The sequence below is a fragment of the Raphanus sativus genome, chromosome 4, assembly GCF_000801105.2.
Source record: "Raphanus sativus cultivar WK10039 chromosome 4, ASM80110v3, whole genome shotgun sequence".
Taxonomy (NCBI): domain Eukaryota; kingdom Viridiplantae; phylum Streptophyta; class Magnoliopsida; order Brassicales; family Brassicaceae; genus Raphanus; species Raphanus sativus.
The window spans coordinates 46,090,642-46,107,851 of NC_079514.1; the positions used below are offsets into that span (position 1 = coordinate 46,090,642).

Genomic DNA, 17,210 nt, shown 5'->3' on the forward strand with positions numbered 1-17,210 from the left:
GACTACATCAGAAGACTTTCAGGAAGTCTTCTCCTTCCAGCGCATTATATTTTAGAAGAACCTGTATATCCAAATCTAGATCTGAAAAACCTGCATATCCTAAAATGTTCAAATGGCTTCAAAATAGGAAAAAATGACTAGAAAATTAGACAATATATATATATATATACTTTTATAGAACACAAAAAAATACATATTCAAGTGGAAGATGAGAACCATCTGATTAAAAAACCTGCAAAAATATAGATTAATGAGAAAGACATGAGACCAAAAAAAATAAAAATTCATAGAAAGTTTGGTGTTCTCAAGTTTAAAGAGATTAGAGAGGGGTATGAGAGTTTAAGTTTTGGAAAAAGTTAAGAGGTTAATGCAACAAGAAGTTACCAAATGAAGAAAAAATCTGACATAAAAACTTACCAAAACGCACAGATCTGTTATTAAAAAGAGAAACGGGAGAAGACTTTGTGAGAAGACTTTCAGAAAAGTCTTTCCAAGTTTTATCCAGATCTGAAAAATCTGCATATCCAAATCTAGATTTGAAAAAACATGCATATTCAAAAACATTCAAATAGCTTAAAACAAAAAAAAAATGAAAGGAAGATTAGATAGATCCACCTTTATAGAACACACAGAAATATAAATCCAAGTGGAAGATTAGATCCATCTGATTAAAAACATGCAAAGAGATAGAGTAGTGAAAAAGATATGAGACAAAAAATAAAAAATTCATATAAATTTTGATGTCTTAAGTTCAGAGAGATTTGAGAGGGGTTAAAGAGTTTTTAATTTGGAAAAAATGTAAGAGCTTTATGCAACATGCATGAGATTACCAAATGAAGAAAAATAGACTTAAAAATTACTGAAACGCTCAGATCTCTTATGAAATATGAGACATGGGAGAAGACTCCGTCAGAAGACTTCGAGGAAGTTTTCCTAGAAGTCTGATCCAAATCTGACAAATTGTATATCAAAATCCAGATCTAAAAAACATGCATATCCAAAAACGTTCAAATAGATTAATATAGAGAAAATAAGTGAAAGATTAGATAAATCTACCTTTATAAAACACACAAAAATACATATCTAAAATTTATAGATCTACTTTAATAAGAGTGGAATATGAGAACCATGTGATTAAAAACCTACAAAAACAATATAAATTAGTGAGAAAGACATGAGACAAAAAAATGAGAAATTGAAATAAAGTTTAGTGTTTTCAAATTCAAGGAGATTAGAGAGAGATTAGAGAATTTTAGAATGAAACATTGCATTTTGTTGCAGCAATTTGAGAGGAAGAGAGAGAGAATGTGTAAATTTTTCTTAATATATGGAGACAAAAATTTTAGTTTTATTTTTGATAATTATAACTTTTATATCAAATCTTTTTATTAATTTTATACAATTTGATATGATATATTTTACCCAAAATAAATATATAATAAAATTTATATAAGATTATATTTTTAAATATATATATATATATATATATATATATATTTTTATTACCTTAATTTTATGTTCAAATATGTCACACTTTATTTTTAAATATTGGTAAGGAAATAATAAAATCTTAAATAATAATAAAATTTTAATTCTGAATATAATTTAATTACAAAATATTATTGTTGCACATGGTGAAAAAACACCTAGTTTTTTCTGAAAAGATAATAAAAATGAGCTTTATGAAAGAGAGGGAAATAAAAGAGAGGCAAATAAACCAAAGACGGAATCCAACGACCGCACATAGAAGATGGCGGCCGCCGGGAAAAAGTCACTAAACTAGGATTTCAGAAGACGTTTCTTGTTTATTACTCCCCATATCATATGTGTTGTCTTCTATTCCATTGGTCGCTTTTGTGTGAAACTCGTCGTGGTCAAATCCGGTGGTTGCAGAGTAGTTATCGTGGTTTCGATGGTGATTTTTGTGGCGTTTGCTACAGTTTGATTGTTTTTATTTGTCTAGCCGGTAGTTCGCTATATCTGTTTTTTCTCTATTATGTGTTGTTTTATCTGAGTGTGGTGGCTTGTTTGTCATTGACGTTTCCTCTAGCCTTGTGATCTACCCATCCAACTTGGTGGACTAGTGGTTAGGTCAAGCTCGAACGTGGGTTGGGGTTGGAGTCCTATCCCATGTACATCATGCTCTATGTTTTCGGTGCAGGTCTGTTTCTTATCGATATTGTTCTCGGTTCTTTCCAAAGGGATTAGACTTTGCTACATGTTTCATGGTGGTTTCTATCTAGATGTTTACTTGTCTCGTGTTGTCCGACTCGTCGTATCCGGAAGTTTTATAAACTTGCCGCATTATGAAGCCATGAGTCTTGGTTATGGACATCAATTTGAGAGGAGAATTACATTGGTTCTTGTCCTGAGAGTTATATATCAAGCAAGGATCTTACTTGGTTGGCTATGTTACTGCTACCGTATTCATAAGTGAAAGGCAACGTGAGAGAGGTTGAGAAGCAATTCCATTAGTTTTTTTTGCCCGACTCTACTTCACACTTTCATGATTCTCCTTAGCATTTGCTATGACCCATATGTGTATGGGGTTAATTTAGAGTGCCTACTAATATTTTTTTTTTTGTGTTTTGTTGCTGGTCTGTTTGACTCAGTATTGTAAAAACACTTTTGATTAAAATACAAGCGTTAAAAAAAAGAGGGAAAGTTTGTAAAGTAGGTTGGACAAGTATGTAACCTTAAGATTATACCATTACACCAAAGGGAAGTTTTGAAATTTTATGTTTCAATAAAAAAAAGAAAAAGCTTTGAAGATTTATGTGAAACTTTTTAATAAATAAATCAGCCAGAAACCTATAAATGCTTGGACCAAGGGATGCCTCTGATTTGCCGTCAGTGCAATAATTATTAATGTCGATACAGAAAATACATTATTTTAAAATATTTGTGATACTAAACTATAGTAGACATGACTCGACAGGGATCATATATTCAGTTTTTAAAGGTATTTATGATTTACTTCGTATGTTATGGATATCTAATTTTTATTTATTTTGTTTCGAAAAATACGGATATCTGCAAAATAAATAGATATTTGGGAATATTTATTAATACATATGTATATCTCATCTGTTTTGATTAATACAAATAATCTTAAAATTTTGATACAAATTTGTTTTCTAAAATATTTTTTGCATGATATACATAATAAAAATTAAAATAAATAGTGAATCTACATATTTTGTAAATTTTTAAACTTCATTAATCATTATAACACAAAACTTAAGAAAAGTTATAATTGCATAAATTTATTCTCTTCTTTTTTGTGTAATACTTTTATATAAAGTAATAATGTGAATACAAGTTTTCGAATCATATGTTAGAATAATAATTATATAATTTTTGTACAATTAAAACTTTAAATATAATCAAGATATAAGTACATGTATCTATAGATTTCCGGATCAGAGTGGATATCCGCTTTCTAAAAATTTAATATTTGTGATTTACTTCGATTTTAACGGATATCTTCGGGTTTGTAGAGTCGGATTTCCCGTTTACCCACAACGGAGGAGCCACCCCCACCAGGCTTTATTTTTAGTATTTGCTTTATTTTAAAAGTTCACATATTTCAAAATTTTGGGATCGAATCGAAACGAATAATGAATCAAATCAAATTTAAGAGATAAAATGTTCAGCGGCAATAGTAGGTGCCACTATAGTGAGACCCTCTATTTTTGATCTAAATTCTGAGCCCGACCTACATAGTAAACGAGACATGAATAAATGTGCTTACTGCTATTATCAATTTATTAAAGTTTTATTCTTTTCCTTACTACAAAATTGAATATTCACACATACTAAAATATAATGAGTGTTATAATTTAATTTATTTTTACTATGTACTTCTAATAACTATTAATCAATAATACTAATTCAAATATTCTCAACTAAATTTTTTAAAAATTTTTTTTTTGAATTTTTTTTTTTAAATTATACAATTTTTAATAATAGTGAACTATTAAAGTGTTATTTTAGTTTTGTTAATATTAGTAATCATAGAAATAATGTATTTGTTATAGATCTGACATACTTTTTTAGTATGTTTAAATAAATAAAAATTCATTTTTGTATATGGATGAAGTAATTTTTTTTTTTGAAACTTAAAGGGTTAAACCCGGGTCAATGATGACACAAGCCTAACCCTCCGGTGGAGGTACAACCCACGGATAGATCCTCTCTTGGGCATTCAAATGAGTCGAAATCAATAACTCATATCCGTGTAGCCGGTGGAATTTGAATCCGGATTCACCTTATTGGGTTTTTCAATTCCCTCAAGCGCCACTAGGCCACCACCACCGGTTATGAAGTAATTATTTGTGTATAGATATAACTTCGAAGTTACAAAAAGAGGATACAAATTTCAAATGGTGGTGACTGAAACTGCACCATACCACATTTAGTTATAACAAAAAATACTCCATCCATTTCTAGTTGTAAGTAGTTTTGGTTAAAAGCACAAATATTTAGAAAATTATTATCTTTTTTAAAATATCATTTAATCAATTAATTCAACCAATTAAAAAATATCTAACATTATTTCATTGGTCACACAATATCCAATAAATGAAAAAGTTGTATTGAAATATGTAAACAACTTACATTGTGAAACGAACTATTTTTCTTTAAACTACTTACAATTGAAAACAGAGGGAGTAATATATATACATACATACATATATATATATATATATATATATATATATATATATATATATATATATATATATATTAACCGCACCATAATTATTTACATGTTACCTTTCGAGTCGATAATTGTTCATTCTATCCATCTACCGTGGAGGATTCCATGAGCGAAAAAAAAATAGAAATTACATGTGATAAAAAGATTAATTGAAATTTTGATGATTCCGATTGAGCATGCTTTCATTTTTTAATTTATTTATATGAAAGTCATTCCGTATTAATTTCTTACATTAAGCTGATTTGTATCATTTCTGTCTGCTTAAATTTGAGCATTCCCTTCGTCCGTCATCAATGTTTCCCTAGTTAGGAACAGGTGGCATTCTTAATTATATGTTCAGTACTTTTTATGATCTACTCGTTGAAGTCATATTGTAATTTGAAAGACAAATAAAAACAGTGTTTTTTTCAGAAATCAATATATTCTGAAAAGAAAAATAGAGAAACCGTCTTTGTTTTTGACAAAGATAAATCATTCTGAAAATAAACTGCGCATTCTGACAATATTGCTCCATATCGTAAAATATTCACATGTAATCTTCTTCTTTTTTTGATTATTCACATGTAATCTTCTCGCCAAATCATGCCAACCAAATGCTCGCAGTAAAAGGAGACTTACGACTGTCTTTCATCGACACGTACAATGTTTAGCGAGCAAAAAATGAAAATCAGCATAGAACAACATTTAGAGATTCGTCTAGCTAACTAGACAAGTAAAAGATTCTGATAGAGTCACTACTAGAGAAATGATAGGCAAAATGTTTTGCAAATTTGACTATGGTCAAAATGTATCATGATTGTTGAAGTAAATGATTGATCATCCAAGAAATCGAGTTATATTTTTACACGACTAAATATAATTCTGTTTGCTCAACATAGGATATCCAGATCAATATCCAACTAATCTCCAAAAAAATAATAACGATAATTAGTCTGATCTTAAGTTTTTTAATGAAGCTTAAGACATGATCTTAACTTCGTCTGGTCAGATAGTAGCAAATTAGTTCGGATCGACATGTTTACGTTTGTCTCCAAATCTTTTCTTTTATTATTAAGAACAAAATGCTTCGTTAACTAGATAATATTGATAGCTAAATAAATACATATATATAGTACTATGTAGATCCAAATAAGACTCTTAACTGATGTTTACTTGTTTTGAAATACACATAAATTTTTCAAAGTGGATTGTAATTAAAAAATCCTTGAAATAAGAAAGATTACATAAGCTCTGAATGGCAACAACAGATTGAACGATATGGAATAAACTACACAACTGTAATGAAATTATGATAGTTATAAAAATGTATAGATAATGATATATATTAAGATTTTTGTTAGTATATTAACTGTGGTGCAATGCAGTCGGAAATATTCGAACCACGAAAAGATTAAGCAATAAGTGTATATATATATAAAAAAAACATAAAAAACAGACGCAAAACTTTCTCTCTCATCTAGAGAGAGATTTATCTCTTCCCATCCCTGTTATCAAAATTCAATCTTTCAGAGGGAGAATGAGACTTGTTCTGCTTTTGCTGTAAGATAATTTCAATCGAGAGATTTGAATCTTTTGTTTCGTTTTGGCGATTTCCTTTTTCCTTTGAGGATCAAGTTAAGCTTTATGCATTTTTTTGCTGTGTGATTTCAAGACAGGGTTAGTTTGCTCTTTATGTTCTTCAAGTCTTATCTTCTCCTACCCTGTTTTCGAAATCAAATAAAGTTAACCTCTCCTATTTCACAACAAAATATAGATCCCGTTTGTTCTATGTTTGGGTTTCTCTTCCTCCATGGATTTCACTTACTCCTTTCTAATTAGAGTCAATCTCTACTCTCTTCAAGTTAAGCCGATGATATGTTGATGTAAAATGTCAACCCTGAAGTAGTCGCTGACGTAGTTGCTGAAGGAGACGTCTTGTTGAGTGATGAAGACCATGTGGAGTCGAGATGCTGAGCTGGAGTCAACAGACTTGGAGAGCAAGAGTATATCTTGGAGATATGGAAATAGGAATAAACTTGAGAAGCAAGTTTATGACTTAAAAGGAAGAAGAATAAGTGCATTCCAAGAAAAGGAAAATTGCACTTATTGTTATGGAAGATGTCCATATTCATGTTGCCTTGGAAACTAGGTTTTGGAAACGTGGAGAATGATATAAAATAGTTATGGAGTCGTCTGTATGAAGACAGAGACACAGAGGCTGAGTTTATAGAGAGAGAAAGAAGCTCTTGGAAGTGTTCCGAGTTGTGCTGAAGCAGTGGCTGAAGTACTTGACGGAGGAGATATATAAGCGGTGTAGCTTAGGAATCTTTCAGTAGCGTGTGTTAGGGTGTTAACACTAGACGTGTAAAAGCTGAATTAAGCAGATCTTGTAATAGATTGTTTAAAGAAGATTCTAATAAAGCATAGTGGTTGCTTGTTTTGTTGTGTCTCTCGGTTTACTTTCTGCAGTACTATTGGGGTGCCCCTTTTGTTCCAACAAGTGGTATCAGAGCGGGTCACCTAAGTTACTGGTGAGGATCCCAAAGGCAAGAGGAAAGAAGGGAAGATAGAGTACAACAGAAAGCATGGTGGTTGAGTTTATGCTAGATACAGAACAATATGGGCATGGGAAAGCAAAGATGAAAGCAAGCTTACAAAGTATTGATATGGATGTTTGGGCATCAGTAGAAGATGGCTATGAAGTTCCCAAAACAGTAGATAAAGAAGGTGTTGTGGTCAACAAACCATTGGCTAAATGGACAAAGCGTGAGAAGGATATGTCAAGGCACAATGCAAAAGCTTTATTTGGTATTTTTACATCAGTCACAAAGAAGCAGCTAGATCTTATTCAAGGATGCAAGAATGCAAAAGAGGCGTGGGATATTCTGCAATTACACTTTGAAGGAACTGAGAAGGTTAAGAGCTTAAGGATGAATTTTCTCAAATCAAAATTTGAGAACTTGAAGATGAAAGAACATGAATCTGTATCAGATTTTAGTTCTCAATTCAGTGGGTTAGCACAAGAGGCTCGTGTTCTGGGCATGGAATACAAGGACAAGAAACTGGTGAAGAAGTTTTTAAGGTGTCTACCAGAAATATTCACAGCTTATAAGGCAGCAATGTTTGTATCTCTTGACATAGATAAATTCAGCTTTCATGAAGTTGTAGGGATGTTAAAAGCTCATGAGATGGAGCTTGATGACGTGGGGAATCATACTGAAGTGAATTTGGCAGTTGATGAAACAACAAGTCAAAAATCAGAGAATGAAGATGAGGTGATCAAGATGATTCGCGTGCTTCACCAAGTACTACAGGAAATGATAAAAGGGCAAGGACATGAGAAAATTGGTTTGAGAAAGCGAAGACATGAAGCTGGCGAACAATGTGTCAATACAGAGGTGCAATGTTACAAATGCAGAGGATATGGACACTTCAAAAGGGAGTGTCCAACTTACAAGAGACTAAGTTCAAAAGTTTTGAGGGCAATAAATTTGGTAATGCTCAGAACAAATGTGACAATTTACTGAAGCAAAAGAATAACAGTGACGTCAAGAATGAATCTGATATTGATTCAGATGATAGTGAAGAGTTGAAGAACTTGGTGGCGTTTACAACTTTTGAGTTTGGTTCTAAGACGATATCTGCGGCGGGATCTGCATCAACATCTGTGACAGGGGCTTCATGTGGAAGTGATGATGATGATGAGGATTTTGATCTTGCTGAGAATTCTGGAAAACTGTATGAGAATTGGCTTAAACAGGTTGAGGCGAATTCAGAGTTGACAAAGGAGAAGGTCAAGCTAGAAGCTCAAGTTGCTGAAGCACTTAAGTATGCTTCAGAGAAAGAAGAAGAAGTACGACAGATTAGTGCTCAGCTTGCAGAGACTCAGAAGGGTTTGAGGATGCTGAATGGTGGGACGAAGCAGCTAGATCATCTTCTCAGTATTGGGAAAAGTGATCGATGTGGCCTTGGATATCAAGGAGAAAGTTCTACAGCTAAAGGTATTTTTGTATCAGCAGGAAAAACTAGGATTTTAGCTACGTCTGCTACAAGACCATGGGTTAAAGTGTCTGTAAAGAAGACATCCAATGGAAAGACTACAATGAAGACTGTAACTGATGTGAAGAACGCGACTGCTACACGTACTGCTACGGCAACTGCTACGGTGACTGCTCCAGAGAGAGTTTTTAGATTGAAGAGTGCAACTCAACAAAAGTTTCGGCCTGTTTGTCATCATTGTGGTGTTATTGGGCACATTAGGCCAAGGTGTTACAAGTTATTGAGGGAGAAGAACCAAACGGTGCAAGCTTATGGTATGAGGAGACATGGTCCTATATGTTATTCTTGTGGAGTTCAAGGACATATTCGACGTGAGTGTTTCAAGTCTGTTCAAAGGGCTAATCATGGAGGATTTGGGCTCAGGAATAAGTGGTCTAGGAGATTTGATCACTATGGAGATGGTGGAATGAGATTTCCTCCTTACTTTGGAGGATATAAATCTTCATATTAGTTTTTGACCATGATGTGACTCATAGGGGGAGAATGAAGACGTGGTTTTCTATCTAGAGGTGATGAGTTCACATACATAGTCAAAAAGGGGAAGATAAGTATTAGTTCGCGGAGTACTACAGGAGGTAGTACGTAACATGTTACATGAAGCTGGAGTTATATTAGAGTACGTGTGTTGATTGCCTGAGCTTGGAAAAGGAAAGAAGATACGTGCCTTATGAGAAAGATAGACCTCGTAAAATAAAGAGAGAGGTTTCCTTAGTGTGTGTTACTGCTTGGTGTTGAAGCAGTGTTTGAAGTAGTTCATAATGGAGTCCGATGTGGACTTAGTTTTATGGCATTGGAGTTGACGTTCTGTGTGGTGGAGTTCGTGGTGGAGCTCGTGGTGAGCGTGTGGTGCGTTGAAGATAACGTGCTCTTGGTGTAACTGGTGTGCGATAGGTGCTGACGTACTTGGTGAAGTACTTCCGAGAAGTGGAAGATTAAAGCATAGACTCTGGGGGAGTTTGTCTATAAGGCTTGACATTTAAGCATCTGTGTTTTAGCTTAGTATGCAATCAAGCAGGGGGAGAATGGTGACGTTCTGATACAAGGAGTGCATATCTCGTGGGGGAGAAGAGTATGATGGATGACGTCCTGATGTAGATTGTGCTTATCTCATGGGGGAGAAAAGTATGGTGTGGTGCACATCTCGTGGGGGAGAAAAGCACAATTAGCATGGAAGCTTCCAGGTGGGAAACATGATTGTTGAACCAGAACGGTATTATGCTTGATTGGCACACAAAGCTAAAAGGGGGAGATTGTTGATGTAAAATGTTAACCCTGAAGTAGTCGCTGACGTAGTTGCTGAAGGAGACGTCTTATTGAGTGATGAAGACCATGTGGAGTCGAGATGCTGAGCTGGAGTCAACAGACTTGGAGAGCAAGAGAGTATCTTGGAGATATGGAAAGATGAATAAACTTGAGAAACAAGTTTATGACTTAAAAGGAAGAAGAATAAGTGCATTACAAGAAAAGGAAAGTTGCACTTATTGTTATGGAAGATGTCCATATTCATGTTGCCTTGGAAACTAGGTTTTGGGAACGTGGAGAATGATATAAAATAGCTATGAAGTCGTATGTATGAAGACAGAGACACATAGGCTGAGTTTATAGAGAGAGAGAGAAGCTCTTGGAAGTGTTCCGAGTTGTGCTGAAGCAGTGGCTGAAGTACTTAACGGAGGAGATATATAAGCGGTGTAGCTTAGGAATCTTTCAGTAGCGTGTGTTATGGTGTTAACACTAGACGTGTAAAAGCTGAATTAAGCAGATCTTGTAATAGATTGTTTAAAGAAAATTCTAATAAAGCATAGTGGTTGCTTGTTTTGTTGTATCTTTCGGTTTACTTTCTGCAGTACTATTGGGGTGCCCCTTTTGTTCCAACATGATAGGCTTTTGGTAGAGTTTCTTTGAGGAAGGGAAGATGTGGTGTTGGATTTGTTCTTGGTTGAATCTTATAGAGATTTAAATAAGCCGGCATCTCTTTGATGGTCCGACAAAAGTCTCTTATTGACCTGTCGAGCTCTCCCTGAGTTATCATCTATTGGAGGCTGAGTTCTCAAGCATAAACGACGGTCTGAGTGAATGATGGAGTTCGATTGGTATCGGGTCTCAAGCCTTGCAGAAAAAACATCACCGGCAGAGAAAATTTACTTCGGCGAGTTTGCCGTTTACGGTGAGAAAATCATGAAGATAGAGAAATGTCTTGGATGTTCACGGTGGCAGAAGCTTCACGAGGGTTGAAGATTGCAGTTTCAGGCATGAAGAGCATCGACAAGGCACGAGTCCTGGCGAAGAAAAACTTGTCAACACGTGGCCAGAATACTCACCACTTGCACCGTTTCTCTATTTGGGCTTTTTATTTTGTCAATTTTAATAGGCTTGTATTCGAGACCAATGTAATATTTGCTCTTTTGGGCTGTTTCAGTGGAAACAATGTTGACAAAAAAAAAGTGTATATATCTATATATATTCTGAGGCATATAATAAGTTATGAAATGTCATAAGGTATAAGGACCCACCATGTTTTCAAGTTGATCATCTCTTAACGCTATTCACACCAAAAGAAAAACTTACCCCAAAACCCACAAACTAAGAAAAGAAAATAAATAAAAACTATAACTTTCTCCTCCTCCTCCTCATCTCATTCTCTATAGATCCTCCTCAAGAGAAAGGCCATTTAGGGTTTATCTGAGCTTCACATTTCACTCGATTTTTGGAGCTTCTCTAGCAAAACTCATCTCTTTTTCTCGGTAAGCTCACTCTTTTCCTCTTCTAATATTTTTTGGCGAGTTTTTTTTTTTTTTTTTTTTTTTATTTACCTTCATTTGCACTTTTCGTATTCTTCATCTGTAACTCTTTTCCATGAGATTCTGGGGACCGTATTCAGGAGGGTTTAATGGTTGCTTTCTGTTATTATATTTTCCCCTTTTTTCCTGACCTTTCATTTTCTACAAGTGGTCTCTCACTTTCAGTTTGCAATTAGCTTCTTTTTAAAAAAAAATAACTTTCTGGGTTCACGCGGTTCTCTACGATTAGACGTTCGAGTCTGCTTTGTATAGAGTTCTTTTAGAAAATAATAATTTAAATTATTTTAATTTTAATTATATTGAATCGAAACCTCACTCCTTGCTTCAGATAAGCTACTGTTCTAATATGTATTTGAGTTTTCATGAGATCTGAGAGACCAATCTCTTGCTTTCCTAACTGAAACTTGGTTGTTAAGATCTCTTACATGACTCACTCAAAGCTTTAGTTCTTTTTTTTTGGTTGGTTTGATTTTACTCTTTTAACTAATAAATAGTATCATATACTTTTCTATGAGAGTTTGTTTGCCTATTTATGAAAATGTCTTCTCTTTATGGGTGTATCTGTCTCTCTATCTGTACTTTGTGTAGGGTTCATGATTGTGTCTGCAAACGTTATAATGACCTAAAGCTACTTCTTTTTTTTTACATTCAGGGTAACTTCGATTGATACAGTCAGAAACATATCAATAGAAGATGAAAAGCTCAGAGATTTAGTTACTGTGGAACTAAGAAACCAATGGGTTCCTGTGAAATTGTGGAAGAGAAAGATGAAGCAACACTGTCTAAACACTCTGGGAGATATGGTAAATCTGTTTTGGGATCATCTTCAAGCAAAGATTTTGAAGGGAGGAAGCAGGGAGAGAAGTATCATGGTTCTCTTGAGTATGACATTGACAAGCTTTTCCAGTCAATATCTGTCAAAACATCCACGAGGCTAAGGACATCTTCTTTCCATAACACTGGGACTAGCGCTAGTGCAGGTCCAAGCAGCCCTTCAATGAGAATGGCCTCGCCTCGAGTTTTTGTAGAGACATCTCTTTCCTTGAAGCAGGCTCTCAGGGACCGTTGCGTTTCCAAGGCCTCTGAAATGGCTGCTCTGAAACGCTTGTCCAAATCCGCAGCTGCGTCTCCTAGGGTCTCTGAAGCAGACAGGATCAAGAGTTTGTATAATCAGGTTTCGTGTAACAGGTCTGGTTTTGTTCCTGTGGACAAGGGTAAAGGAAGCTTGGTTGAGAGATCTCTGATACCTGTGAACAGTGATAAAGCAAGCACTTCGAAGAGTGTACCTAAGTGTTATGAAGAGCCTTCTAAACCCATTTCTGAGCCGACTCAGAATAAATCCAGCAAAGGGTCTTGTCTAAGCTCTCGCAGTGGAGATGATCAGATAGAGTTAGATGAAATTGTTGTTGCCTCTTCTGTGAAAGAACCTGTTATTTCACTGCCTTCTGATAATGCAACTGAGCTTGAAAAGAGAACTCTCTCATCCACTCTGGATTTGGAGCGGAGAGGGAAGTTAGAGAACACACCTTGCTCAGGAACAGAGAAGAAGGTAACAAGAATGATTCCACGTCCCAAACAGAAGCCAAAAAGGAAGATTATACTTAAGAAGAAGCTAAAGATTGGCATCGTTTCTGTATCTAACACAACAAAAAAGGATGAAGATGATGTTTCATTAGATGCTAGTGCAAATAAACTCCTCTGCCAAAGATGTCACTGTTCGTTGAAGAGCACCAGCATAGACAACCAACCGCCCTCATATACCACTAGTCATAATCCTGAGGTTTGCGCAGACAGTTTGAGCTCTGAAGCTGAGATTGTCGTCATGAAACAAGAGAAGGAAAGAGAGAATCCAGCTTCTAGCGAGAAATTCGAATTCTCCTTGAGTTCAAAAGACAGTCTCGTTGGGGATTACAGCAGGAGCACAAGCATGAGTGAGGAGAGCAATCTGAGCAGGTTCAGCTGTGGGAACAAGCCTCACATGTCGATGGATGTGAGATGGGAAGCGATTAAGCATGCCAAGTTGCAATACGGCTCTTTGGGGTTAAGACACTTTAACCTCTTGAAGAAACTCGGTTGTGGAGATATAGGAACCGTCTATCTAGCCGAGCTGATTGGTACGAACTGCTTGTTTGCCATAAAGGTGATGGACAACGAGTTCTTGGCAAGAAGGAAGAAGAGTTCAAGGGCACAAGCGGAACGGGACATACTTAAAATGTTGGACCATCCTTTTCTTCCTACGTTGTATGCGCAGTTCACTTCGGATCATTTGTCTTGTCTGGTCATGGAGTATTGTCCTGGTGGAGATCTTCATGTCCTCAGACAGAAGCAGCTGGGCCGGTGTTTCCCTGAACCTGCAGCAAGGTAATAATCACTAATAGTAGTCTTGCAGTTTTGGTTAATTCGGTTCAGGTGTTTTCGGTTCTGCCACAATACCACCAAAGTAAAACGAAAAATTAGATTCGGTTTGGTTTTTGGTTAAATTTGGTTTTATATTTTGGAATTTCGGTTAGCTTTTGGTATATTATTCAAAAACTCAGATAATTTTGGTTAAATTCAGGCATTTTGGTTAACTAGTTATTTTTGGTTAGTTCGGTCGGTTCAGTTATTTTTGTTCAATTTTGGTTTTTGTTTTTTCGGATTTTTTTTTTTAAAAACAAACTCACTAAAAGACCCAAAATAGTTTCAAAAGTTTTCCGAACTGAACCAAACTCAAAATGTAACCGAACTCTGTTCGATTCAGTTAGTTCGGTTCAGTTATCTTGATTAATTTTGGTTATTTCGGTTTTTTTCTGATTAAAGAAAAACAAACTCGCTGGAAAACCAAAATATTTTCAAAAACTTTCCAAACTAAACTAAACTCAAAACCGTAACCAAACTAAAAACCGAACATTTTGGTTCGGCTCTGCTGGTTCAGACAAAATCCGCAGTAGACGTTTTCCGGACAAAACCGAAACCAAACTAAAAACAAAACCAAACCGAAAACTAAACATTTCGGTTTGGCTCTGCTGGTTTGGACAAAATCTGCAGGGTTAGTTAATAAGTAGTTACTAAAAGCGATGATAAAAATTTGTTTTCAGGTTCTATGTTGCGGAGATTCTTCTTGCACTGGAGTATTTACACATGCTTGGTGTGATATACCGAGACCTGAAGCCAGAAAACATTCTAGTTCGTGAAGATGGACACATTATGCTTACGGATTTCGACCTCTCACTTAGATGTGCAGTGAACCCAACTCTTCTCAGATCAACTTCTCCTCCAGGGAACGATCCCGCAAGATCTTCAGGCCCATACAACACATCCAACTGCATACAACCATTCTGTACCATGGAACCATCTTTCCAGGTTTCATGTTTCAGCCCAAGGCTCTCCACAAACCAACAACAAGGTCAAAAACCAAAAAGAGGTAATCAACAACAGATGAAGAGATCATTGCCTCAGCTCGTGGCTGAACCAACAGAAGCAAGGTCCAATTCCTTTGTGGGAACACACGAGTACTTAGCTCCAGAGATAATCAGAGGACAAGGACACGGCGCCGCGGTTGACTGGTGGACTTTTGGGGTTCTCCTTTACGAGCTTTTGTATGGGAAAACACCTTTCAAAGGTCACAACAACGACGAGACATTAGCCAATGTTGTGTTGCAGAGCCTCAAGTTTCCTGATAGCCCGCTGGTGAGCTTCCAGGCAAAGGATTTGATCAGAGGGCTTCTGGTTAAGGAGCCAGAGAACCGGCTCGGGTCAGAGAAAGGTTCTGCAGAGATCAAAAGACATCCTTTCTTTGAAGGATTGAATTGGGCTCTAATCCGGTGTGCAATACCGCCCGAGCTACCGGATTTTTATGAGTTCGGCGGTAGACAAGAGGCTGCAGGTTCACCTGGTGGTAATGATAATAAGTATCTTGAATGTAAAGCCATAGGTGAGTTCGAGTTGTTCTAAGTGTCTTTAAACAAGGTGTTGTAAAAGTAGTAAAAGTTGTTGTAAGTTTCACATCTCAAATCCTCAAGTCAAATGTGTAAATTTTAGCCTCTTCTGAGAGACATCATAATCCCATATATTTCATTAAATTTGTCCCCTAAACGAAACTCAATAAGACACTTAAAAGTACAAAGATATACTAATTACTGCCCAAAAACAAAGCTCGTAAGAGATATTACTGTGTTTGAAGCAAGATGTCTTTGTTCACATAGATTTCATAAAAACTCATACTCATCTGTCCAAAACTGCATCCAATCTAAACTTGTCGGTACCCGTCTCTCTTTTTTACTCTTCTGGCTCAGTTTTTACATACCTGTTTGAGTAATCTAAATACTCCTGCAAGTACCATTCAAACATAACAGAGGGTTCCATGTGAGAAATAGGACGAAACAGAAGACAGACGTCATCAGTGTCTAAATAGTAACCGTACCTGAAGTATAACTACCGCGGCAAACTTGTCCAACATTGTCTTCTCTTGAACTGGATGCAGTTTCAAAGGCTTCAACATCAGTTCAACGGTCTGTGGACAGCATTACATGAGATCCAAGGCCTTACAAGTTACATAAATGTCATATGCTAACAACTATACCTTTGATGATAAACGCTCGTCCCAATAAGTGTACTTCACATCCTTGAGTTTTTCGGTTTTACGAAGTTCCTCAATGAAAAGATTCACAGTGACAACCTGTTCCAAGTTTGAAAAAAAATCTTCTTTTTACGGTTTATAAGTGCAAGTGAAGAGGACCAACACTGTCAGTAAAAAAAGAAAAGAAAACTTACGTCTTCAACATTGTTCAGTTTACCAAAAGGATAACCAACTACTAAGCCTGACACAGAAAATGATTTGACCTGCATGAGTAAAAGCCAAGTGATTGGTGTACTATTACATAGTTCATCATTCAATCTGTTGATAGAGGAAGAAAGCAAGAAGCACCTACCAGATTCTGAAAATCTGTAGCCATCAAGTCAATGTTTGTTTTCTTCCTTAGCAAAACACTGAAACACGAGTAAAAGTATTGTATCGGTTTTGGCATATATATATATATAATTAGACGAGATTTAGATTCTGAATTGAAACTGAACTCATGTGTACCTAAGTGGAGACGCAATCATGTTAGAAGGGTCTGAAACAGCTAAGCCAACATACTTATCACCAACATCTAAACCGAGAAACCGACCAGGTACTGACGATTTTGTCTTCAACGCATCACCCAGTAACCTCAGTGGCTTCACATACTTCATTTCCTGTATAAAATTGAGACTAAAAAAAAAAAAAAATCTGTGAATAAAGGGAAGAGATTTGAGGGTTGATGTATTAGAAACCTTCAGTTAGACAATGAAACAAGTGTTTGAGAAGGGGTTTAGAGCTTCATACGAATAAAGGTTGGAACTTTAAAGTTAGGATCGAAAGGCGGAAACTTTCAGGCGAGGTCGAGCGAGATGATGGAAGGGTTTAGGGATGGACCGGTTAAGGTTTTATTCCGGTTCGGTTCGAACGTGAAGGATGAGAATCTTGTAAAGGTTTTGTTTTTCTTTCTTCAAAATTCTTCAGTTAGGACGGTTGAAACCAAAATAAACCGAGACCTTCCCGGGTCAATTTCAAAACCTACCTAAGTTCAATTGTAACTGGTTTAGATACAAAACCGGTATTCTAAACAAGATAAACCGGTCTTCTTTTT

General features: G+C 35.8%; 2 protein-coding genes across 6 annotated transcripts; one reads left to right on the forward strand and one right to left on the reverse strand.

Moving 5' to 3' along the window:
* The first annotated feature begins 11,316 nt into the window (after positions 1–11,316).
* On the forward strand, positions 11,317–15,620 carry LOC108854824 (serine/threonine-protein kinase KIPK1). 3 transcript variants are annotated; one of them, XM_018628491.2, is made up of 3 exons: positions 11,317–11,502; positions 12,212–13,920; positions 14,637–15,620. In XM_018628491.2, exons 2-3 carry the CDS (start codon positions 12,296–12,298, stop codon positions 15,490–15,492), a joined length of 2,481 nt encoding a protein of 826 aa, XP_018483993.1. In that variant the 5' UTR covers positions 11,317–11,502; positions 12,212–12,295; the 3' UTR covers positions 15,493–15,620. The 3 variants fall into 3 exon arrangements, with proteins under 3 accessions (XP_018483993.1, XP_018483994.1, XP_018483995.1); XM_018628492.2 differs by lacking the exon at positions 11,317–11,502 and adding an exon at positions 11,793–12,018; XM_018628493.2 differs by lacking the exon at positions 11,317–11,502 and adding an exon at positions 11,793–11,966.
* LOC108854825 (uncharacterized) lies at positions 15,568–16,940 on the reverse strand. Of its 3 annotated transcripts, none has more exons than XM_057009182.1 (7): positions 16,907–16,940; positions 16,625–16,792; positions 16,470–16,527; positions 16,312–16,380; positions 16,121–16,216; positions 15,962–16,051; positions 15,568–15,867 (listed from the first exon to the last, which is right to left on the reverse strand). In XM_057009182.1, the coding sequence occupies exons 2-7, from the start codon at positions 16,771–16,773 to the stop codon at positions 15,817–15,819; spliced, it is 513 nt and encodes a 170-aa protein (XP_056865162.1). In that variant the 5' UTR covers positions 16,774–16,792; positions 16,907–16,940; the 3' UTR covers positions 15,568–15,816. The 3 variants fall into 3 exon arrangements, with proteins under 3 accessions (XP_056865162.1, XP_056865163.1, XP_018483996.1); XM_057009183.1 differs by having other exon boundaries at positions 16,625–16,776; positions 16,855–16,908; XM_018628494.2 differs by lacking the exon at positions 16,907–16,940 and having other exon boundaries at positions 16,625–16,841.
* Between the last annotated feature and the right edge of the window lie 270 nt (positions 16,941–17,210).

What these genes read in the sequence shown, in the direction of transcription:
- LOC108854824 (XM_018628491.2), top strand. Translation starts at nt 12,296, where the DNA reads ATGGGTTCCTGTGAAATTGTGGAAGAGAAAGATGAAGCAACACTGTCT. An exon ending in TTCCCTGAACCTGCAGCAAG is followed by an intron (nt 13,921 to 14,636) that starts GTAATAATCACT and finishes ATTTGTTTTCAG; the next exon opens with GTTCTATGTTGCGGAGATTC.
- LOC108854825 (XM_057009182.1), bottom strand. Translation starts at nt 16,773, where the DNA reads ATGAAGTATGTGAAGCCACTGAGGTTACTGGGTGATGCGTTGAAGACA. An exon ending in ATGATTGCGTCTCCACTTAG is followed by an intron (nt 16,528 to 16,624) that starts GTACACATGAGT and finishes CTCGTGTTTCAG; the next exon opens with TGTTTTGCTAAGGAAGAAAA. An exon ending in CTACAGATTTTCAGAATCTG is followed by an intron (nt 16,381 to 16,469) that starts GTAGGTGCTTCT and finishes TTACTCATGCAG; the next exon opens with GTCAAATCATTTTCTGTGTC.